Raw genomic sequence first — 25566 nt, forward strand, 5'->3', positions numbered from 1 at the left:
GCACATTGGCATTTCGAATAACTACGGTTACAGTTCACTTTTATTTACTTATTTTATTATTTATTTGTTTATTATTTTTATTTATTACATATTTTGTAGAACATAGTAAAAACTCATCTCACATTTTTGTGCTCTTTTACACCATCAAGATACCCCAATATGATGTGCAGTAGCTGTTTCCTTACAAATTTTAATTTCCTCTTTAGCTTCTGAATCGTAAAAAAACACTGGCGTACCTGGCCTTATAATACTTTAAAAAAAAAATTCAAGAAATATGTTTATTAATAGGCATTAACGGCGCTGAGTCGTGACGTCATTGTCGACGGAAAGAGAAAAGCGAACTGCACTGCAGGCTGAAGCATCAAGCTGGTCGCAAAGCTCGTCGGCGTTTCCTTTCGGACTACTATTGGCATGAAATCTTTAATAACCGTAGTGTACATTTTTGGTTTAATTTATAAAAATGTTAACGGGGCTTGGTTGGACTGGGAAGCGGTTTTATGTCGTAAAAGTCATTTACGATAGCAGGTCCGCTAGCTAATGTTAGCATTGAGGACGAGACACATCATTGGGGGATGCTAACCCCAACAAGCCCCCCTTTTCTTTTTTTTCAATGACTGAGCTCGTTTTCATTTGAAAGCCCTTCTACGATATCGTTGCTGACTTCTTTATCAATCTCCGAACAGCGACGACGGGCAATTCAATTTACAGGATGAGAAACTGTGAGTACCAGCAAATCGATCCGCTGGCGCTGTCGGTGGCACCCGCTTCAGTTCAGAATCACACCGACAAAAAAACGGAGCGTCTGCGGAGAAAATGGGAAGTGTTCCCGGGCAAGAACCGATTTTTTTGTGACGGACGGGTCATCGTGGCCAGACAGAGCGGCGTCCTGCCTCTGACATTGGGGCTTATTGTTGTCACATGTGGCCTTTTCTTTGCATTCGAGTAAGTATCAAATTATTATTTCACGACGACCACTTGTTGGTGTACACGTCTCAAATGTTGATTTGATTTAAAACATGCATGCACTTTTTATTTCTAGTTGTCCATTCCTCGTGGAGCATCTGACAGTCTTCATCCCGGTGATCGGTGGGGTGCTTTGTGTGTTTGTGGTCCTCTCCTTGCTGAGAACCAGCTTCACAGACCCAGGCATCCTACCCAGGGCCACTTTAGATGAAGCTGCAGACATCGAGAAGCAGATAGGTAAGATACACCCATTGCACCAACAGATGGGGTGAAAGAGCTTTGCCATATGGGGATGGATATCTGTGAGGAACTCCACTCCCAAACTTAAGCAGCTTACGCTTGTGTCATTATTGGAAAAGTACAGCAAGTCCACATTTGCCTCCTAATGTTCTCTTTTAAGATACCTCAGGATCCTCATCATATCGTCCTCCGCCACGGACCAAGGAGATCCTCATTAACCAGCAGGTGGTCAAACTCAAGTACTGCTTCACGTGTAAAATGTTTCGCCCCCCTCGGACCTCACACTGCAGCCTTTGTGACAACTGTGTGGGTAAGGATAAGATGGAAAGTTGCAAATGTATTCCACCACGCTTCACATAATTGATTATTTCATAAAATGTATAAAAGTACACCTGGTTGGAAAAGAAGTGAGAATATTATAATTTACATGAACTAGGGGAAAAACAGGCTAGTCTGTAACAGGTGTCTTAAATTGAGTTTTTAATATTAGTTTAAATATGATAACTCAAATTGGCACATACTGTATTCTGAATATTTCCATAATTTACTAGATACATTTATTTAGGTAAATTTTCTCTGCAGTGCACCAAACTATTTATTTTCCACCCCTTATTAGTCCGAGTCACACAACCAACTTGTTTGTAAAGTGAAACTGTTTTTATGTCTGTTTGGTATGTTTTTCTTTCAGAGAGGTTTGATCATCACTGCCCGTGGGTGGGGAACTGTGTGGGCAAGCGCAATTACCGCTTTTTCTACAGTTTCATCATCTCCCTGTCTTTTCTGACATCTTTTATATTTGGCTGCGTCATAGCACACATTACCTTGCGTAGGTTTGTCACGCCTAAGCTTCATTGACACATCTGAGTTTTTATAATAGTCTTCTCCCTTTTTAATGCAGGTTCTCAATCGGGTAAAAGCCTCATCCAAGCCATCCAAGAGAGTCCTGCCAGATATCCTTTTTAATTTGCCAACTTTTCTTTTTTTTTTTGGGTCTCCTCCAACTGTTTTGGAAATGCATGCGATCTTGATTACAGGCTGTCGAGCCGTTTTCCAGTCTAAGCCGGTGCTTAATGGGATCAGCGTTAGTTAGTACACAGTGTAGCAGATGGCTTTAAAGCAAAAGGATCAGTAGTTTTGCTTTATAGTCTGCATCGTTTCAAATCCACAACAATTCAACAGCACATTTTTTTTTTTACAACTATATAATAGTGAAGTTATTCCTTGACTTTGCTTTTATACCGTGGTGGAGTTGGTCATTTGTTTTTTCTCTATCTGGTCTATTTTGGGCCTCTCAGGCTTCCATACCTACCTAGTCGCCTCCAACCTTACTACAAATGAAGATGTAAGTTGGCACTATATAATATATTTTTATTTTTATTTTTTGTCAATACAATAACTTTCTACATTCATTTTATAGATTAAAGGGTCCTGGTCAAGTAAAAGGGGCGCCGAGGAGTCTGGGAATCCGTACACTTATAACAGCATCTTCGCCAACTGCTGCGTGACATTATGTGGGCCCATGCCACCGAGGTGTGTAAACAAATTATATATATTAACAATTAATGTTGTGAATAAATCATGATGCTAGCTGGAGAGGTTTCCAGAACATACTGCAACTCAGAGCCTTAAATGAATAATAAAAAAAAAAAAAAAAAAGCAGCTGTGCAGGTGGCACGTTGCAATCAATCAATCAACAGTTGTTTTCATGCAAATACTTTGCACGTATGCCCGTACGAGGTGTGTTTTGCCGACTGGTTGAACTTGTCGATTCCGGCACAACGCTGACGTCACCTTTCGTGTTCTGCAGCTTGATTGACAGGCGCGGCTTCCTGACACCGGAGGAGTCCTCCCCCGCTGTGCCTGTCTCCGAGATCGAGCTGCCTTCCTTCGCAGCCAAGAATGACACAAACATGGTAGGCTCAACCACATTTTGGTCTTCCCACACCCTTCAGAATTTTTTTTTTTTAATGTCCCTATTAGCTTCTCCACTCCCTTTTGTTCTTACAATGTATTGTCTCCTTCAAGTCGGTCGTTGGTAGCCGCTGACAGATGGAACGTAAATATGTAAATGTGAAAGCAGAATGAATGAATAATGCTAGCCATGATGGCGCTGACCTACGTAAGGTATAAAAATGAGATTTCCTTTAAAGTCGGTCAAAATGAAAAAAAGTAACAGATTGTATTTGAGTTAGTGACGAAGCAGACTTTCCACACAGCTCAAAATAATTGTTATTGTTAGTTTCATGTTATTCATTGTTTGGTGGTTGTTGGGAAGAAAGCGGGAGTGCGTTTAAAGGCCAGTAGCGTGTTTTATGTGACAAAACATGTGTTCTGGTTCTGATATTTGACTGCAGTGGTGGTTTGACTTTTTAGGGAGTCTCCATTTTGATGAGTCGACAGCCTGCATGCAATGCACAAAATATATCAATTTTATTTCTTTCCCCTCTCTGCCATTCATGTTCAACGTATGGAACATTTTAGCATAACTTTAAATTATTATCATTATTTTTTTTTTAAAAAACTTTTTTTTTGTATTATGGGCGTTGGTCTTGAAATGTATTTTTGCTCCCTTAGTTCCTTCATAAGCCTGATATGACAAAGTCATGAATTAACCAATCAACAGGGATTTATCTCGCCACGCCATTCTTCTTGGTGTGTGTACAGTGCGAGGTTACAAGAAGGTGTGGATGGATGATTTTTCCAAAGAAGGAATTAAAACTTGACTCAATCCCCTTGACACACACATACTCCAATATCTTGTCAAAAGTCTTCCAAAAAGTGCGATAATTTGTCACCGCGAGATCCATATTTTCCACTCCGCTCCGTTTCCGATGACTTTTGTCCGAGCCACCCAAACGATCTCCTTTTAATATTCACTGTTGTGCTGTATCCATTCCACCCGGCAGGAGGAGACCTGTCAGGATTTTTCTTTGTCCTGCACAGCCTGAAAAAACAATGCAGCGTATAATGCTGGATGGTAAGCAAGAGGATCGATCACTTTTCTTTCCTCCATGACGTGCCCCAGAGTTTGTTTTTGCTCCGATTTTTGTGACTGCTTTGGAATTTGTTCACTAACGTGAGTGCGCATGCTTCACTGCCATTCGTTCTCCTTCAACTTCCACTCACCCATGCCGGGAGCTGGATGATGGCCGCATTTGTTGCCATGACACTTGCTGTTCTCTCTTGATTCGGATGAAATCTTGTCTATGTCATATCTTACTTGCGTGTGCATGGTGCTGTCAGCAAACATGTACTTGTTCCCCCCCCCCCGAGAGTTGCAGCTTCACATCCATCCTCACCTTGTTCCGTATGGTTGCCTTCTTCGTGCTCTGTCTGCATTTAACTTTTCCTCTGTGCGTCTCAGCAGACAGCCTGAAATTCATAGTGCTGGATGCCAGCCAAGCTAACCGCTAACTGAGAACGACACTTTATTCTTTTTTTTGGTCTGCTCCTCACTTGAGCTTTCTCTTCTTCCTCTACACATAGTGCACACAAAGCACCAAAGACGTGCTCGAGAGGATGCTCCACTCCTCCGCCTTTTACGGTCTCTGCCTTCCCGGCACCCCAAAGACCACCCCTCTGGGCCCGGAGGTTCCAAGTGCCCCGGCAGAGACAGAGACGAGGTGCTCGCGCCAGCCCGAGGCCAGCACCCCGTGCTCTCCCTTCTCCAGGAGCAGCACGAGCGACTCGATGCACTCCATCAACCCGGCGTTCCGTTTGGCGTTTCCTTCGCCCTCGCTCGGTCGAGCCGCGCCGGTTCTCGGCGAGCCGCCCGACGTTCGGTTTATCCCGTAACCTTAAGGGAGCTTTTTTTTCTCCACAAGTGCTCCTGCTTCTGTTTTCGACTCCAAGCACAACAAGTGAACGTTTAACACTCCTTTGCACTTTTCACAGTCCAGAAGCCTCAAGCCATAGAATCAGGTCAGCCGCAGTGTTTAGTTTCCTGCTCGCATCTTATGCAAACCGCTTTCGAAACCTGTGAACAAATGTCAGTGAATGACACAAGGAGAAAATAAGCAATTTGTTTCAGGAATCGCTCCTTTGAAAGGATTTTTTTCCATCAGGTGTTCCCAACTTTGGCGAAAAGTAATCGATTAAATTTATGGGTTGTGATGGACCAAGGACAGGATATCACAGTACTAATATTAGGCCTGATTTTATTTTTTTAGTCCCAAAGGTTTGCTCACAGCTAGTTTGCTGCCCAGTATTTGGGAACCCCTGTTTTTGTCTGGACTGCTAAAAAAAAAAAAAAAAAAAAAATCAAAGAGCAAGATGCAGTTTTTTTTTTTTTAATCGGTATGATTTGTTGTTTTCTCATCTGTTCTATATTTTGTCTGTTTATGACCACAAGATTATATTTTTTGAAAGCATAACTTATTGCATTGAATATGTATTAAATTTAAATCAAAGCAAACCATACTGCTGGGCCCCAGAGGGGAAAAAAAAAAAAAAAAAAGCCAGGGTTTCCTTCGCCTCGGGGCTTTTTGACGGCATTTGTTTGTGGTTAAAGGTTTCGATGGTTTATAGGCCAAGTTATGTTTGGAATCTAGGCAGTATCGCGTCACTTCGTCATTTTAATATCTTTGTAGTTTCTACTTGTACCGGTTAGCACATGTGCATCACAGTTCTGAGGTTTTTCAACCTTGATTCCGACCTTTCTGCATGATCTTTACTTTTGCCTGATACATGTTAGCTTCATCAAAAACTCTAATTTGTTCATGGCTGTGTATGTGAGTGTTATTGGTTGCGTATTCAAATGTCACTTTGGATAGATTCCAGTTCACCTGCAACCCCAAATTGATAGAAAAATGTGACCTCTCACACATAAGCTTTAGTTTTCGCCACTAGGGGGCGGAATGTGCACAAGGATTGTGCAGACTCCCTAGACAGCAATTCTTAAGTAATAATAATATATAGTACAAGTTGACCAAAAGGCCTTTATGAATATTTTTGTTTTAAATTATGTAAATGGGCATTAAAGCTGCACATAGGTTTTTGACTTAACATGTGACAATGGAGCTGTTAATAAATCAATCACGTTGACGAGTGTTGCTTCTCTTTGTTCTTCCTTTCCCAGAATGATTTTCCCAATTGTGGTGACAGTAAATCAGCGATAGTTGAGTTCATGGAAACAATGAGAAGGCGCATGTTGAGCGCACGTGTTCTTCAAAGTGCGTGTGAATGTGATCTCACAATATGGACGACAGGCGAGCCAAAGCTACACTGGAAGGCAGGTGAGGCATGCGTGTGTGTTTGTTGCTCAGATACAATGTGTGCAACATCTCATGGTCATCTCCATCGCCAGAACAGATGCAGTCGCTGTAGATGAGAATTTGACTTTGGGAGTTTCCATCTAAAAATGAACACCATGTTTGAATGGCACAACTGGTTTTGCTTGGCACTGCTCATGTCCCAGTGTTTATACTGTGCCCAGTTATGCTTCTAAGTATCTGTTCAGCCTGTAATTACCCTTCTTGAGAAGCAAAGAAAATTTTGCATGGAGGCTGAGGATCATGATGGTTTGTCAAATTTGCAGCCAACTGTCAGGTGTATCCAAGATTTGTCACGTGAATAGAAGCTGGATAAACTGGTCCATAAATAACATTTATACAATCAACTATTTACATGCTAGACCATTCAAAGCATCTTTGTGGCCCAGTCCTATTCTATATATCAAACCCTTACTGGACGTTAAGAACCTGGATTTGAAATGTGATAACGTTCATGGATTCATTTGTTATACGACCATTGCACTTCAAAAGACTCTACGGGTAAGTCTTGCCCGTTTGGCAAGCGATATATCGCAGTGAAAGTTAAAACAGATGAGCAGACTTTGGCTAGGTCCCATGCAGAGGGAAAATGGCAAAGTTTCACAGACTCAGCAGCTGTGTTGTATTCTGAAGTCGCCAGCACGAGCACAAATGATTTGCAAGAGGATCAGCGATAACTTGATCTAACTCGACAATACAAGTAGAAGGTTTCGACGCGACGGCTGCAAAGGCTCAGTGACTTGGCGTGGCTGGAGAAGATTTCTTTGCTCCGCCGATGGGATTTCGTGCTCTTTAACCTCAGAGTAGTCGAGACAAAAAAGGCCACCCAGTCAGCTGGACCAGAGGCCAGCTTGCAGAATAAGAGGGTGTGCTTAAAATTAAAATAGATTTTTTTTTATATATATAAAAGAAGAGCTCAGACGAGACTTGGAGGGTGGATAAGTGCTGAGCTCTGCTTCTTAAGTTCTAAAATTCTAAGAGACGGGCGATGATTGTCACTGTCGACGCAATTTTCGTCTGTTACACTTTTTTTTTGGTGACTGAACTCAAAACATTGGTTACAGCTGCACACTGTAATTAAATCCAACACCAGATCAGCCTTTGCAGACAAAATATTATAATATTCAGTTTTGATCAGCGAGCCTGCGGTTTTAGTACCCGGGGATCCACTTGGGGATTTACCTAACTTAATCCATTTCATAATACGGATGCAATTATAGTCACCAATCATCATAACAAAGAAAAAAATGCAGTACAACAAGCATGCGTCATGCACATGACCCGGAACAGTTCAGAATTAATATTTATTTAATCAAAAGTGAATAAATTACAAAATCATGACAACATATACTAAATGCTGGAATCTGATTGGACAAGAGAAATCTAAACAACCTCATGTACTGATAAGAAATATTAGAATTTATTTGCTAAATGTAGCTAAGTGCTAGTTTGGTTAGCTCTGTTGAGTGAAACTATTTAATTAATTACACTGTGATTATATTTCCTGGGGATTCGAGTGTTACTATGATACTCACATGCCTTGTGATTGACAGGTGAAGGGAGCTGAGATAAGTTGATTGTAATCTTAAAATCAGATACTCTCGTCAATCGTGAGACTAATTGCATGTTGGATGTAACCGACTCTACTGCATTCCACAACTGCAGGGACATGCAAAGTATGTCGAAGCAAGAAGAGGGTTCAACGCAACTCACTATTTTTATCTTTATTCCACCTTTTTTTTTGGGGTAACTTTACTTTTTTCTTTTATTATTATTTTTTTTGTACACCAATTTGTACCCTTCTGTAAAGATGTAAAACCCATGGAGTTTAGATTTTGGATAGCCCAGATGCTCACTGAGTTAGTCTTGTGAATTTATGCCGAAGTGTCTTGTAAGTCACATTTTGTGAGTCCTGAGAGGCACACATTTCTTGAAAGTGTGCTGGGATTCCAATTTGAGCGATTTCACTAAAAACTTTAGGACTGTAAACTATTAAATCTTAAACCCAGACAAAATGTTTTATTGTAGTACCAAGACTTACCTGTGAGAGGCAGCATAGATAGATAGGTAGATTTTAAAAAAAAATCATCGAGACTGGCAGAATATACTATAAATTAGATCATAGATGAGGCCAGGTATGGTTTTATTGTATCTGTTAACTTCAATGTGTTTGCAAACTCCTCCTTGTCACATTATTGTGGTGACTAATTTATGAGACTCGTTATACAAGCAAACCACAAACACAATCAGTTGCTTCTCTATTTGTGTCCGACAACGGTGATCTTTCGGAAACATCTTTATTGACTGTTTCCACGTCACAGCTAAGAGTTCCGTTGCTGAACTCAGTGTTGACCACACACAACAAGATCATAAATCGGCTACTCAAGATATTTAGCATCTACGATCGTCGGCCATTATCGAAGGCGGTGAGCACACCAAAAGATAATCACTCAGGATGATATTTCAGACATCCAACAAACTTTGGGCAGACTTAAATTGGAAGAAAATATGAACAGTGATATATGACTCAATTACTGGTTTGTCTGTAGACTGTTGAAAGTATTTTCCTCTAACCCATAAAACTTAGCATCTCTTCCAAGAAACAACTCGATGTGATGGCTTCACTTTAGCGAGCCGTTGTCATTTGCACAGTAGCAAAAAAAGTGACTCACACCTAAAGTTAGTCGACATCACTTTGTGCTGCTTATCGAAAGTGTCAAGTATCTCTGATGCAACGCAGCAAGTCGTTAAATCTGAGTGGAAGGAATTGCTAGCTAGCAGCCAAGTATGCGCCCCTACCGCTGAAACGAGACACTGCGGAACTCCGTGGCTAACTTTCTCTTGGCGGATAACTTTTTGCAATCCCGCGTTGCTGTATGACCAAAATAACATGCTGCCTCTCTGTGAGAACAAAATGTCTGCCATCAAAGATGTGTTTTTTTTGGCCTCCGTTTTGTTTTGACTACAGTCAGAATAAATGTGTGTTTAGCAATGCGTCCTTCCGAGCTCAAGTGCGAGAAGGCGTTCGTGATCTGCATGCACGGTAATTAGGTATGTGTGTGGGTTTGTTTCATGTGTAGCTAGGGAATGTAAATGACTCTCATGTTGGTGTATAGAATTAACTATGTGTTTGGTTTGGCTCTGGGTCAAATTGATCAAAACATTTTTTTTAAAGTCTTCAACACAAGTCGCACCATTCAAAAATGCATCATAAAGAAGAAAAAATTCTTTTGTGGGAAATTTACATAAACTGAGACCAAGAATAGTAAAGCTCGGACTCGCAACTAAAATCCCTGTACCCTAATTATGGCGCGTTACAAAATACACTCCAAACGCTCTCTCGCTCTCTTCCAGTTTCATTTTCGGGAAAAGGCAACTGACAAAAGATTTACTCGGTTGTGTAACTTCATACTTGACGGGTACAAGCACTCCAGAGACTATTGGTGTTCAAACAATGAAAACGTCAATGCGATTTTTGTTTGTTCTTTCGGTTCAGAGAGGGCAGGGCTGGGTCAACAAACATACGGGAAAAGGAAAAAGCTGCATGACAAAAATGCAACTTTTTTTTAACCTCCACTTTATTTTGTCAATTGATTTTTTTTTTACGTGATGGCAGTATTTTTATATATCAAGCATCATTTAATTTTGCACAATATACAATTGTAATGTGTTCAGTGGTTTGCTTCTGCCTCACAGTTGAAAGAGATTCAATCTTGCCTTACCCACATCAGAACCACCGTGTGCATGTTCGGTTCATTGAAGACTCCTATTTGACCATCGTGTGAAAGGTTGTTTGTCTATATGTGCACTGTGGTTGCCTAGTGACCCCTCTAACGTTTGCCCCACCTCTTGCCCAGCTCGGAGAGGCCCCAGCTCGCTTGCAACTGTAATGAGGCCAAGCAGTATAAAAAAAAATAATAAAAAAAAGATTAGGCAGCAAAATGTGTTTTATAGTACACATAAAAGACTCCCTCTAATTAATATATTACTAATACTAGACTATTAGAGTACAAAGTATGATCATCTGACCACAATTTGCACTTCTGCTTTACCTCATTGTATCATAATTAACCTTTTAATGAGCTCTTACAAAGTATCCTCCATAGAACCCTCAAAATATTGTTAGTTAAGTTTTAGTGTGGCTTTTAATGCGCATTCTAGAGTGTGTTTTTTTTTTTTTTGTACATTGAATGGTATTTATGGCTGTGCAGGAATCCTTCAATGGTAAACATCTGAGTTGCGGTTATGCAATGACCAATAAAGGCCGTCGGACTTCAGACACTTGGATGTGGCTCAGGTTTATGTAGCAATGACAATAAAATCAGAGCAGCAGGGGACAAAAAGACACGATGACCGACAGATAGCCGATGAATGCTGAGTCACTGTAAGGGCATGACCAGACATAACGCTTATTTGACTTACTGCACGCTATATTGTTTGCCAGGGTAATGTTCCAAAAGACAGAAAAAGCAAGTTCATGGCAGAAAGTTACTACATCTGTCACACACACAAAAAAAAAGGAAGCGTACGGTAAAAAAAATGTGTGTGTATATATTTTTTTCTCACTTTGAAACATGACGTCGGGCGTCTGACCTCCAGCTGCTTTTGAAAGCTTCGCTGCTTGTAACTCACAGCAGCTTTTGGCCATGTGTGCTCTGTGTGCCTTTTTTCCCCTGTTGCTCGTGAAAGTCAAACCTGCCACACAACGCATGAATCTTCTCAACAAACGAAAAAATTCTCTCATCTAACCTTAAACACAAACCCACAAACCCCTGAGATAAAAGTGATCAAATCGATAAGTTTTTACGAGACGTTTGGTCGATTTTTCTCAGATTTTAAGCCAAAATATGAGATGGCATCCTTATGTTTACTGTTAGACTAAATATAAAATAAAATTGCGTATTTAACACATAACTTTACCCAAACGTCTGCTAGCTTAATGCTAACACATAGCGGGAAAAGCCACAAATGAGCTAACGAATAGCAACAAGATAGCGTTTTTGTAGCCTTAACAGCAGCGCAATTATTTTCAAATCTCTTGAGGCAATTATCTCCTTCTCGTTCTCTACTCCATGCTTCGTAAACACCACGTCACCAAACACTACAGAGACTAATTGTCACGTTTACAAGTTTGAAGACACCCGAGGACATACTATATGATTAAACTTATCTCACGTGAACAAGTCAAGTCCAAAACACAGTCTAACTATTTGCATGGGTGGAGTTTTCATTCTTTTGTGATTTTCGTCATGGGGGTTTGCGCTGTTGTGGGTGTGAACACAGTCAATGGAAGCATACAAACAACGCATACTGCTATATTTTTTGGCACGCTGTTTAAAGTCTGAGGTTGGAAAAAATGTGCTTATGCTCCTAAAATCATAAAGTCAACCTGCGTTGGGATGATCTTAACAGATACGGCTTCTGAGGGAATTTATCTGGAAACATCCCACTGATTTGAACGGCTCCCGTGTGTTGCTCGGGCCGGGAGTTCTGCTCCTGGCGTCGGGAGGGCAGCGGGGTGCGGGGATTCTGGGAATGAAACCGGAGCTCCCTGCTAAATAGGGGTTCCCTTCTCACATCTGGTAAACTCTACAGAGGTTGAAAGGACCCATCGCTCCACTTGTGGAAGTTTTTCATATGAGTCACGTGTTGGAAAAATGGCAGAAGTTGTATATTGTATTTTTACATTTTTGTGATATTCTTGGCCCCGGTGTCTGTACTTTGTGGATAACTGTCTGGCGGGGTCACAGACGGAGGCACGTCGAGTGAAAAGTAAAGCAACATGGGGTTTGTTTGTTTTTTGTGTCGGATTTGAGAGTATAAACAGTTATACGGCTACATTAAAGGTCATTATGAGACGGCTGGATGGTATGATTTGAGCTCCCGTTAAGGAATCTGTCCAAGTAAGAAGCTCCCAAGCCAAAGAGTGCGAGCAAAAAAGGAGTTTTATGAGTGAGGCTATACATTCCTGTCTTTAACACAGCCTCCTCTATAACTCATGCATGCATCCACATGTGTGCTTGAGCTTTTTGGCTTTCAGGGGGAAGTAAAGAGACATTTCACACGGATAAAATATGCGCTTGACGCACCGCCAACATCCCCTCACTTCTCTGATGTGCCGTATGAAAGCTGCACAGTTGATTTATTGTCAATTTTATCACAACTTCTGAAGGAATTTCTTATCTCGCTAGGCCACTGTTTGCATTTTTTCATTTTTCTCAGTAGTTGCAGCCTTATATCCAAATATTTTTTTCCTCTTTAGTAAAATGAACCACTGTTACATAATAGTCCAATGCTATATTTGACTGTTGCGCTTTGGAGCATTTCAGCTATGCAATAACGACTCTCATCCTGAGTCACCAAGTCATGACTCTGACTAAAAATATAAAATCACTTCAAATATTAAATTCAAAAAGTCCATGGCAAATGAAATAAAAAAATTATTCATCAAAATTCCCAAAATTTTTGAAAATTTTCATTTTCAAATTATAAAGGCTGCAATGGATGCGTTTGCTTGTTCCTCACTCTGACTGACATTGAATTCGAAATTCTAATTCGGATTTCTGGTTGCCATTATATTTGGAATGCTGCACACTTACGCTATTATTTGTGTGAGCATATTTGAAGACACAAAATTCCTTTCATTGTTGTAAATGTCAGTCTTCAGTCTGGGGAAAAAAATGAAGCAACAACATTTGAACTATTTTGAGTGAGCGTTGGCTATGTTTTTAGATTCAAAATGATGATGTCATTAAAAGAAACAATTAGTATTGTAATAACATATATCTTAAATAAATATATAATAAATCTAATTAACTAAAAAAAATAAGGCCAGCAAAACCCAAGTCATTTTTTTTTTTTTTAAATGATGTTTGTTTTTTGTTTTTTTTATCTAACTGTGCTGCTTTGGCAAAACCCAAAGCTATATTCACTCCGTTGTGAACACTCCACCGAGCACTTCTGTAATTAATCAAGCAGCCACTCTTGACGTCAGCAGCGTGGCCTGCTTGCGCAAGCTCTCTCCACTCTCTCATAGATTTGTCTTCTGGGGCAACCCGTAAAAGTAAACGAAGCTCTTATCACACCTTTTCTGCTGTGATAAGACAGCAGGCATAGGTCCGGATGTCCCCGGCCGAGTGGTCAAGTCAACCTGCTTTTGGAGAACAGGTGCCATGACTGAAGCCACTACTAAACAAACTTGGATCAGTATCTTTCCAAACACAGTGGAAAGAGCGTCACGGTGTAAAACTAAATATAGGGTAATTAAAGCATCTGCTTTTGTTACAGGTCAAAGCAAATGCCGATTATAACTAAGACTCGTTCTTCGTGTATAACATGTACGTGCCGTGTGGTGAGACTTAATTACTTCCGTGTGTGACGTTGGTGAAAAATGTTCAACAACAGGTTGTGTATGACTAAAAAGTTTTTTCTTTGTGACGTCAACAATATGATGGAAAGGCACAAAATTAGTCTGGCTGTGCTTGAGAATTTCCCGATATTTTCGCAGGCAGTTAAAAGGCCAATTTGCTTAGGGTGTGTTGAAATAGGAACAACCTCACCGCGCCTACTAGACCCACAGTGTCACTTGTCATGGATCAGGCAGGATGTCAACTCGGGGATAAACACGAGATCCAGTGTCACTCGTGTGATTAAATTAGTGCAGGGGGTCACCGACCTTTTTGAAACTGAGTGCTCCAGTTTGATACTCGCCTCTCAAATGATATTATAACCGGTCAATTGTAAAATTTTCATTTGGGATGGCTTTATGAGTCCCTAATTGTGTGTATTTTTTTTTTATAGCACAATCAGGCTTTTAAATTTTTTTCATTTTTTTAAGGTTGACCGAAGAAACCTTGTGCAATATGGATTTTACCATGCGTTGTCATTTATAGCTAAGAAAATCCTAAATATTATGAAATATATGACTATAATACAAACATTATCATTATTATTGACAAAATCACGAAAACTTAGATTCAGAATCATCCCACAGAAAGTTTACATGCTTTTCTGATTATTTTTTTACTCTGTTGACTTTATTGTTGCCTTTAATTAACTGTTGCTAATTATCTTCATTCATTGTGACACTGAGCCTCTTCATGAGTCCTGACAAGAAATAATTATCAATAATGACTTAACAAGGTAGGAAATCAATAAATATCAGTATGCAACACTTTGTTTCCATAAATCTCTGCATCTGTTTACATTTTCAAATCATGATTGATTGAACATTTATTGATCACTTCTACAATGTCCCTTTGAAATTGCAAAGTCCAATCACTGGTGAGTTATTTTTAGAACAGGCCTGTGCCACATCTATGTGGTCCAAAATTAATCTGTGTCTGTTGTAAATACAATCTGTAGGTAATAAAGATATAAAAACTTATTTGTTGTGCTACTATGGTGTTGCCATGTAATGCTATATTTTCTTAACCCAACAAGTTTTTCTAATAGTACTAAGATTTTATTCCCATGAAAAAAGTTTTTTCCTCCAACATTGCGCTAAATACAGAAACATGCACTTATGTAATTATAGTTGTAGTGAGACAAAATGCATTTGTAGCTGTAATACAAGTAATACTAAAATATTGAAAATAGCCATTGAGCACCCCTAAAAGAAATACAAGAAGACATATTTTAAATACTGGTCTTTTTTGTCTCTCAATACAGATATCGATATCACGGGGAAAAAAAACGAGCAACACGACAGCAGGAATGTCATCCTCGAGCTAATTGCTTTAACAATAGGTAAAAGACTCCTCTTTGTTTTTTTTATCTTTTCCATTGTTTTTAGACAAAATAAAGTGAGTCACTCAAACAGATTCAACGCTGTTACTCATATTATCAGAAAAAGACATGATAATATAATATTTGTTTGTTTTATTGGATAGCTAAGTTTGTTCTCGGCCATTTAGCATGCATCATGCTAGCTGCATGCTACATTAGCATTCTTCGCAACCCTGTTAAATATTATTTCACACAAACACTCCATCCATCTGCTCCTGGTTGGGCCCCCCCCCAATCAAAATTTAGAACCAAATTCGGCCCGCCAGTCAAAAAGTTTGCCCACCCCTGGTCTAGCCGTTTCACGCTCTAGCCACACATTTAGTTCATAACAAACTGAGCCCTGCTCTGCTTTTGGCAAACGTCATGATTAGCAGACGTCAGAGCATTTACCTGAATGTCAAACTTATTAAACGGTATGGCATGAATGTCAAAGACAGTGCAGCGTTCAAACAATTCCTCAAATGGAGCCAAACAATAATTAAAAAAAGAAAACACACATCATTTTTAGTGTTCCACTTGTTTCCCAGTCGCGGCTGTTGACACCCATTTCCCGCTCATGACCAAACATAACTTCTATTGACTTCAATCTTAAGTGTGTACGTGAGCAAATGTTCAAAAGCATGGTCAATGAAAAAGCGTGTCCTGACTCATTCTGCCATGGGACAGTGAAGAAACCTGATAATGTCAAGTGGCTTAATATTTATCTACCGTCTTTGTGTTCTCACCAAGTGTTTCACATTCAGGTGAAATGTGCGTTTTGTTTCCCAGGATGCGCAGCTGCCACAGCGTGTGTTATTTATAGCGTCGTGACGCAGTGGCCGTCTTGCGCCGGCACCTGCCGTGACCGTCAGAACGACAACACATCTGTCCAAATGACACAGATGGATGCTGTTGCCATGGTGACGTAGCGATGTTGTCAGGATTAGGAGCAAAATCTTCCATGGGGACTAAAATGTCCCGTCCTTATGACGTACGTGTGCGCTCAAGTGCTTAAGAGCATGTTTTTCTGTGTATCTATTTTATTGCAGCGTCGCTAAAAGCCAACGGCGCTCAATCCTCAAATGAACTTCACTCCCTCGTAAACATTTTACAGGTGCACTTATGAGCTGCGTGGACTGATATGCGCACCATTTTTTTTATTTTTTTTAATTCAATATGCAGTGTGTGGTTACACTTAACCCCCCCTGCGAACAAAACGAGTAATGTTTGCCATTGTGACTAATGTCTGCCTTTATGTTGGAATTATCATTAAGGGGGTTTCATCTTGGCTTCTCTCCGGGCATGAATCAATGCAATTTAAAATCCAGGACAAGTATGGAAGACAGAGAAGGGATTTGGAAAAAAAAAAAAGAGAAGCTTAAGGGTCAATACTGTGGAGCTTTTTCATCATAAACCCAATTATGAGTAAAGCAATGATCAGGGATTGTTGCCAAGTCACATGTGATAGTTTTATTTGCAACCCATCATAGTGCAAACACTCTCAGCTTCTCGATTTCAATAAATTTTACCGTATCACCTTTCACACGTTTTATAGACATGAACGCAGACTTTTATATGATTAACCAGCACAATGTATTCAAACATTTACTAAATCTTTTCAGCTCACAACAGCCTAAAACGACCTTCATTGATGTTTCCAAACTGCTGATGCGTTCATTTTGTCTTCCTGAAGTATTCACTTAGAAATATCAAATTCACCTTTTTGTGCCTGTGCGTTGGAAAGAGATTAAGCAAACGCTAATGAGAGGAACTTAAAGCTGCCAACGGAAAAAGAATGAAGACATATTAGGTTAGCTTTAGGAAAAAGGTTCTTAATCTTTCATTCCGTTTCTTCTAAATTAAGTCAATTCCTTCTCAACCTATTCCGATTTCCGTTTTCATTGAAGAGTTTTTTTGGGGGGAATTTTATGCTGGTGTAATAATCGCATAATCAAATGAGGCACTCCTTCAAACTTAAAGCATACGTGGCTTTGAGTGCATTAAGACTGTGTTTTAATTGATTCAGCATTTAACATAATTACAACAAACTCCTTTCAGTTTCATTATATCTCTTTCACTGTCTTTGACACACAATATTCTGACTAATTTTGTGTTTTTGGAAGATGAAGTAAGCAGGAAAATCTCGAGCGGCGGCCATTTTGCCACTTGTTGAATGCAAATGATATCACGATTGGTTGGATTTATTCATTTCATTGTACTTACACAGAAAAAAATTAATAAGTACCTGGATTTATGAATCCCAAATCTTGCTTGTTTAACTGGTTAGGGAGATGTGATTTGACATAGAGGGTGGAGAAATGAAAATGTTCGGCAAGCAAAGCAACACATTAAACATTCTCTTATGTGGTGCCAATAAGACCTGCAGCTTTGGTCATGAAGCAGGGCGTCACAGACATAAAAAAAAAAAAAAAAAAAAACATCCGGCATGCTCTGCAAATATCCCTTGAGTCAATAAAGGTTGAGCTTGAGTTTGCTTAAGTTGAAAGTAGTTTTGCTTTTTTAACTTCTGAGAAGCTTTTTTTTGCTCACACTGTTTAGCTATGCAAGACTCTGAATAGCTTTAAAAAAAACAGTGGGTCACGCAGTAATATGCTATGAGACAAGGGCTGAGGCTACTTTGTTTGTAGTTTTAATTTGATTGAAATTTGTATACGCAGTACATCATTTGGGTTTTAACTATTTAAAGTCAGTTTAGCAACTCAAGGCACTTTTGAAGATGGGCAGATTGTTTTGTGGTTTAGAAGTCAAATGTGTATTTTTTTATTACTTACTAAGTGTTGTTTGTTGTTTTTTTATTAATATTATTTTTAGATAGGTATATTGTGGAAAGTTGCTAAATTGATTTTTTTTTGCATTAGGGCAAGTGGAGGAGGAGCGATGCACAGCACTGACGTCATAGGGAGGTGTTTCCACCGAGCCATTGCTCAATGACCAAACGTGGTGACCAATCAGAGCCCCGTATGCTAATGAAGGTGGAGCTTTGAAACACATGAGACCTTCCTTATGAATCGGCGCTTGAGCACGTAGGGCGGATTTCTCTGCTACCAGCTGACCCAACACTTCCTTCCACCAACTCCATCTGGCAGTAACGGAACGCACTAAGTGGAATATCCCACAGGAATTTATTCGGCTTCATTTTTTTTGTATCTCTCGGGGCTGTTTGATCGGCATGGAGTGCGGGGATGCCTCGAAGCAGAGTCGGCGTTTCTGCGTTTTGTCCTGGGATCAGGTGCAGCGTTTGGATTCCATTCTTGGAGAAGCTGTGCCCATCCACGGCCGCGGAAACTTCCCCACGTTGTCCATGAGCCCCCGAAAGATTGTTCAGGTAACCTTTTTTTTTGGAGGTGGCAAACTTGTCTTTCCATGTCGTTAACTTGCAAAAGTATGCACAGAACATTCCAAGAAATCTTCTTTTGCATACTTCTATGAAGGCTCACTTCTCTTTCTGTTGCTTAATCAATCTTTTGCAGAAGTTGTCAGTCTGTATGGACCACAGAAAATAGCTTTAATCGAAATCACCCCCCCTCTCTCTCTCTCTCTACCCCCCCCCTCCCCCCCCTCATTTCCAGTGGCTGACTTACACAATTTTTCCTCCCATTGTGGCGTCCGCACAGACAGTTGGCTATCTGCAAAACGTCTTCTCATGAGTCAAAATTCCACTTATGGTCTATCTGAAGCCTCACAGTCACGCTGCACTTATTTCATTCCCACGTCGATGATGAGCTCAGCGAGTGCACAAAGCCCTGAGCTAATGCTTGTGGTTATGGAAAGATGAATGCTCCACTCCAAAGTGTTGCAGGAAGCTTAAATGCTGATTGGAATCCTCTGAAGTGGCGACGTGTTTTTTATTTTTGGTTTTCACCCACACCCTAGAGCTAAATTATTCATGTTTTGGGAATAACGTGATTTGTAGTTACAAGTAATTGACTTCTTAGAATAATGTGGGAAGAGTGGATTCTTTCATTAGGTTGAGTTGAAGGTGTAACTAAAAATATTGTTGAAATATTTATCACGAGCCAATTTTTTTGTTACGCAACTTGTGGCTGTCACTTTTATCAATAGTCTCTTACTATATTAGGAAAGACACGCGTCTCGTCGTCTCTGCTTGCGTTTCACCCCCCTCCCACTACCATTTTGCCAGGCACACTTGCAGCTCCTGCAGAAGCACTGCCTAATGTAAATCTGAGCGTTCACATTCCTGGATATGACGGTGCAGGCAGAGTTCACGTTCTCCTGGGCTGAGTCATAATGAGCCATTAAGAACTCTTCCAGGGGTTGCCTTGTCTTTCATTTTTTACCCCCCTTTTCTGTGGCCTGATCCAAGATATTCAAATCTTATGTGATCATTAAAAGTCATGGCGGGAGAATTAGGATTGTGTACGTGCGATGAAGACTCATTAAGAATTTTAGGGCGTGATTTGATCATGAGCTGCCTCTTTCCACAGAGATGAGACACGATGTGATTTGCTTTGGATCATGAGCTCTTCCTTGTAATAAGATAGTTGAGTTTATAAATAGGCTCACATGATGTGATGAGCTTTTTCATTTTGATAGCAACTGAGCTAGCTTGATATGAATCCTCATCTTTGTGGTGGACCGCTTTCCCAGAACTGGTATCCGGGTCACTAGGAGAGGAAAGGAAACGCAGTTGACCCTTAATGACACACAAGCCACGTTGGTTTTCTCATCAGCTACACACCAAAGATATTTGCGTCATAGTCTGTGCTAAGACGAGACAGTGCTTTGGATCCTCCTCCGCATTCATTCTGACGAGTCGATGCAGATGAAATAGACTTTGAGTATCGATCCGGCCTTCACTTCAATGTCGTCTATCCGTAACGCCCTGTTTGCTGCCTGTGTGTGTTCCATCTAGGTGGTGCGGGCACGGCTGGAGGACAAGGGAGTGCACGTTAAAGACGTGAGGCTGAACGGCTCGGCCGCCAGCCACGTGCTCCATCAGGACACCGGGCTGGGCTACAAGGACCTGGATTTGATTTTCGGCGTGTCGCTGAAGGACGACCAGGCCTTCCGACTGGTGAAGGACGTGGTGTTGGATTGCCTCTTTGATTTCCTCCCGCCCGGAGTGTCCAAGGAACGCATCACGGCGTTGACCCTCAAGGAGGCCTACGTGCAGAAACTGGTGAAAGTGTGCAACGACGCGGACCGCTGGAGCCTGATCTCGCTGTCCAACAACACGGGCAAGAACGTGGAGCTCAAATTTGTGGACACTTTGAGGCGGCAGTTTGAGTTCAGCGTGGACTCCTTCCAGATTTGCTTGGACTCGCTGCTCTTGTTCGACCGCTGCTCGGAGACGCCCATGTCGGAGAGCTTCCATCCCACGGTGGTGGGCGAGAGCGTGTACGGCGACTTCCAGGAGGCCATGGATCATTTGTGCCAGAGGACCATAGCCACCAGAAGCCCCGAAGAGATCCGAGGGGGCGGTTTGCTGAAATACTGCCACCTCCTCATACGGGGCTTCCGAGCGGCCTCCGAGTCGGACATGAAGCAGATGCAGCGCTACATGTGCTCGCGCTTCTTCATTGACTTCTCCGACATTGGCGAGCAGCAGAGGAAGCTAGAGGCTTATCTCCTCAACCACTTTGCCGGCATGGAGCACAAACGCTACGAGTGCCTGATGACGCTCTACCAGGTGGTGAACGAGAGCACCGTGTGTCTGATGGGCCACGAGCGGCGCCAGACGCTCAGCCTCATCTCCATGTTGGCGTTGAAGGCGCTGGCCGAGCAGAACGCCATCCCAACCGTGACCAACGTCACGTGTTACTACCAGCCGGCCCCTTACGTGCAGGACATCAACTTCAGCAATTACTACATCGCGCACGTGCAGGCGCCGCACGCCTCGCCGTGCGCCGCGTCCTATCAGACGTGGCTGCCCTGCAGCTGAGGCCAGAAAAAACGGATTGATTGTCTTTCTTCTCGCTGAAAGAAGACTAAACACAGACAAAAAAAAAAAAAGTTTGCCAAATGCGACTCGATTGAAACAAAACACTCAAAACGATACTGTTCTGCTGTACGTACGATTGAGCCGACAAATGACGTCCGTGAGAGTGCTGGTCATTTAAAAAAAAAAAAAAAGATGTAGCGATAATGTCTTATTTAAAAATTAAAAAGAGAAAAAAAAGTCTTTGTGAAGCTTTTTTTCAATAGAAATACAATCTTTAGGAGACAAACGTTAAAGCTGATGTTATTTTCATACTCTGGCTTTTAATTTTTGTAAAATACTGGACCAAAGATGTATTTTTGCTCAGAAAGGGAATTTTTTTTTTTTTTTTTTCCTTTGCTTTATGATTCCAAGTGCCTAAAAATGACCTGTGAAATATTCTCGACATGTCTGTAACGTGACAACTGTGCATTCAGGGTTTTTTTCTCTCTCTAGAATACTCTGTCTGTCTTTAAAGAGCAGAAGCATTCATTTTTTGTGAGATTAAAAAAAAGCAAAAGTCATTTTTCCTCTCTTGTGGTTATTTTTGTTTTCATCTCGCCACCAGCATTTTCTCGGATTTATTCATGAGTCATCACGTGAAAGAGTGTAGACTGGATTGTAATTAGCGTCTCTTTTCTATGGCCGCATACCACGAGTGCTTGCTTGTCTTCCACTTGAACTCATCAAGTAGACTGTTTTCCAGTCATGTATACCCGTGGCTGCATTTGGCTGAGGATCCGTTACAATCCGAGGACATGAACCATAAGGAGGCTTTTCTCAAGCACAATGGCTTCTCTTTACTCTGATACTAAAGCTTTTTTTTTCATTTTTTTTACAAAGGCCGTCCTGTTCTCCCACCCAATGATAATGATGGAAAGCTAACCCTGTTTGCTTGACTGACACCATATCCGAGTCACGGTTCAAAATCTTCACGGCGATAGCAAGGAGGGACGGAGAAGCTGCAACCTGATTGGCTTGTATTTATTTCGACATGTGACTGGCAACTGAGAACATTTTCACAAAGTCTCATGATGACAGATTTGACGGTTTTGTTTTATTTCCTCATGCAGTAGTCATTACTCAACAGTAAAAAAAGAGCAGGCCACTATTGTGGTAAGCCGTCCATTATGAGGGAGTTTTATATTTGTATACCATTGTGCAAAAATATCATATTAAATAATAAACTGTCTGGCTGGATTTACAGCTGTGGTTATTTTTCCATTTTTGACTTGTCCCCATTTGCAGTCTTTATCTTATCTCCGGACTCTGATACTCACAGGAAGAACATGTAAATTCTTGACATGGAAGCAAACCCCAAATCTCAGAGCTATGAGGCAGATGCGGAAATGACCTTAAAACAACTCATGAAAGGTGCTGCTGTTTTGGTTAGCAACAGTGCTCAATATGGGTTCAGCAAACTTCCTCAAGGGACATTTTTTTAAAGAGACATGGCATCTATTTATATGTTTAGTTTACATTTACAAACCAGATTTATTTATTTGAATTATTCAATCGATTGAATCATTTATTAATAGTAAGCTATCTTTTGATCTTACAATATTTGAAACTATAGGCGTGCTCACAAACACTTGATCTGTTAATTATTAATGTATTTATTCAATCTATTTAATCGTTTATTAATAGTAAGCTACACCAGGGGCTCCATTCATAAAAAAAGAAGGATAATATATTACATAATTTTATATCACATCCCAGGCAGGGGAAATGTTCATTAATGTTTCCATTGTGAGCTTGCTTCTAGACATGCTGGGATTAAGTGTCCAACTGTGCAAATTTTTTCTAAACCTAAAGCGACCCCCCACCTGCTCGCTCTCCGTGAAGCAAGTTTCACCTCCACATTCCTTTCAAGTGTGCACAACCTGAGCTTCCATGCTGCAGAACTGGCTTTATGCTACTTTGTGGTCATTTGGTTACTAGTTTTGGAAAGCTCTCTTCGTAAAACTCATACGATAACATTTAAAGAAGAAGAAGTTTACATTTCCTGTGCTTTTGGAGCTGCTTGGCCTGATTGATGACCTTTGCTGGCACAGAGAGCCATTGTGGAAGTCGCCTTCCCATTTTTTTTTTTTTCATAAACACAAATCAGCATGTGATGATGATTCAACTGTAGACAGTCAATTTTTTTGCATTTAAGTACAATTGAAAAGCTTGAATGAGGCAGTTAAACTGCACCTTTAAAATTTTCTTGTGTGCTTTCCGGCTTTTTAGTGTGCGTGATTAAAAAGCAACATGGGATTGCGACGGGTTGGGGTGGTGGTGGGGTGGTGGGGGCTCTCATTTCACTGCTTCCCATGGGACGGCGGTTTTGCCACCCAGTGAAGTTCGTGGTATCACTACTATGCTTTCTTACATAATATAGCCCGGTTTAACTACATTGCAAAAAATGTACCGGTCCGTGGGTCACTTGGTACCGGGCCGCCAAGCCACACAGAAAAAATAAATAAAAAAAAGATCGACGATCAATTAATTCAGGTCAAGACGCTCTTCCCGGTCACGTGACATGTTTCTCCGGTCTAGCCCGCAAAGCTAGCAAAAATGAGTAAGAATTTATTTAGAAAAAATATTTTTTTTAAAATGGCGATTTTCTCCCAATTACATCCGTCGGTGAATCTGTGTCTCTTGACAGGTTAATTCGGTCAAGACGCTTGTTCCGGTCACGTGACATGCGACACCTGTCGAGCCTGCGAAGCTAGCAAAAAAGTTGCAAGAAGCAGAGATGTTTGGAAAGCTTCTTCGGAAAGGGAAAACAACCCAATGAGGAGACGGAAGAAGAAGAAGCTATGACTTTTAAGAAAAGGAAAGATGCATTTAATTTCTGGAATCCTACTTAATATATGGATTTATCGCCACAGGTGATGCGCCGAGTGGCGACAGGCTAGCTAACGAGGCAATGAAGCCTTCCAAACTGCTTCGGCACATGGCGACCAAGCATCCTGCATTAAAAGACAAACCTTTGGGATTGTTTGAAAGAAATAAACGTGGAGAAGAAGGACATTGTCTCGGATTACGCCTAGATTGGACCGGCTCGATTCTGAGAAACAAGCTCCCACTAATTCAATGTAATGGTGAGTTTTATTTTTATGTGGTTTATATTTGTTTTTACGCCTGTCGTACCATTTTATTTCATCGTATTTATTATAAATGTATTATTTATTTATATAAAGGCCGGTCCGCAAAAATATTTCTTAACAATGCTACCAGACATAATACATAATTGCATCAAACAAAGAAACTTCTATACTCAAAAAGAACACACCGCATTTTCTTAAAGGAAGTAATTAGTGTTAATTATTATGTCTGTGATTCTCATTTTTGGGAGTTTTTGGGACGGAAGTTCTATGTGTTATGGTGAATTTCATCCAATAATTTATAAATATAGTTTGAAATCCTATTTTGAAACCCGACTTTGAACTTTATTTTGAAAATCCCTTTAATGGCATATGGTTCACTTTTGCACTTGTGTTGTCTCTCCTAATGCAAGCCAAATCGCAAGAGATCACACAGACCTGAGTCAGGATGTGGGCATGTTTGCAAGTGAAGTTATACTTGAGGAGCACATGAGTGTGACATCATCTTGTGGGTGCAAAGGGGAAACACATGTCTCATGATTAGACCAAGCTGACCACGTAGTTTCAGCTGCAGGAGGCCGCTCTCAGTGTGTTGCCTATAGAAATTTCTAATTTCCCTATTCAAGCTCATCAATTTAAATTGCACAGTTCTGCTCACCTTAATAAAGTTTCCAAATATTTTTGGGGTGCAGAGGTTGTGGTTGTCGTTCAACCACAAGCACGACCTGTGTACACGGTGCTAAAAGAAACACAATAGCCTTCTTTGACAGTTTCATCACCATCCACAGATGATTGCTGCATAGCTGGCATGCATTAGCAAGAGTTTTTTGTTTTTGTAACCTATCATTAAAGAACACAATGCTACCATAATTGCATCAAACAAAGAAACTTGTACAAGAAGAACACACCCCATTTTGTTTTTGTTAATGTGACAACAGCAGGTGTTCTTTTAGGGTTGTTTGGTTTTGTTGGGCATCTAGTAAGAGTTGTCCGTTTATTATGCTGCCACAATGGCAGATACTCATTATGTCTTAGTTTAATGCTTTTAGTGAAGAGGTCTGATTCTGACCCGAGGATTTGATTCCATGTGTATCTTTTCATGTAATTCTGCCTGGAATCAAGAAAATAATTGGATTTGTGTCATTTAACCACGTGGTCCCAAAATAAACTAGTGAGGTGAGGGGGGGCATGTGGGTGGGCACCCTCGAGATGGAAAATAAAGTGTAAGGGATGCTCACGCGTGCAGGGCACAGAGCATTCCTGGCGTTACAGCCAG

At 40.7% G+C, this 25566-nt stretch overlaps 2 protein-coding genes across 5 annotated transcripts; both read left to right on the forward strand.

Annotated features, from left to right (window-relative positions):
- Window positions 1-307: 307 nt before the first annotated feature.
- On the forward strand, window positions 308-18266 carry zdhhc18a (zinc finger DHHC-type palmitoyltransferase 18a). 4 transcript variants are annotated; one of them, XM_049731288.2, is made up of 11 exons: window positions 308-942; window positions 1040-1200; window positions 1364-1513; window positions 1892-2029; window positions 2102-2153; window positions 2443-2545; window positions 2621-2733; window positions 3011-3116; window positions 6281-6437; window positions 15144-15221; window positions 18119-18265. In XM_049731288.2, exons 1-11 carry the CDS (start codon window positions 710-712, stop codon window positions 18157-18159), a joined length of 1332 nt encoding a protein of 443 aa, XP_049587245.1. In that variant the 5' UTR covers window positions 308-709; the 3' UTR covers window positions 18160-18265. The 4 variants fall into 4 exon arrangements, with proteins under 4 accessions (XP_049587245.1, XP_049587246.1, XP_049587244.1 ...); XM_049731289.2 differs by lacking the exon at window positions 15144-15221 and having other exon boundaries at window positions 309-942; window positions 18119-18266; XM_049731290.2 differs by lacking the exons at window positions 6281-6437; window positions 15144-15221; window positions 18119-18265 and adding exons at window positions 4110-4180; window positions 4690-4840 and having other exon boundaries at window positions 310-942.
- Window positions 18267-18283: 17 nt separating this feature from the next.
- tent5ba (terminal nucleotidyltransferase 5ba) lies at window positions 18284-21722 on the forward strand. Its single transcript, XM_049731320.1, has 2 exons — window positions 18284-18585; window positions 20134-21722. Exons 1-2 carry the CDS (start codon window positions 18430-18432, stop codon window positions 21160-21162), a joined length of 1185 nt encoding a protein of 394 aa, XP_049587277.1. The 5' UTR covers window positions 18284-18429; the 3' UTR covers window positions 21163-21722.
- Window positions 21723-25566: the final 3844 nt, after the last annotated feature.

Source organism: Syngnathus scovelli, chromosome 9 (assembly GCF_024217435.2).
Source record: "Syngnathus scovelli strain Florida chromosome 9, RoL_Ssco_1.2, whole genome shotgun sequence".
Lineage (NCBI taxonomy): Eukaryota > Metazoa > Chordata > Actinopteri > Syngnathiformes > Syngnathidae > Syngnathus > Syngnathus scovelli.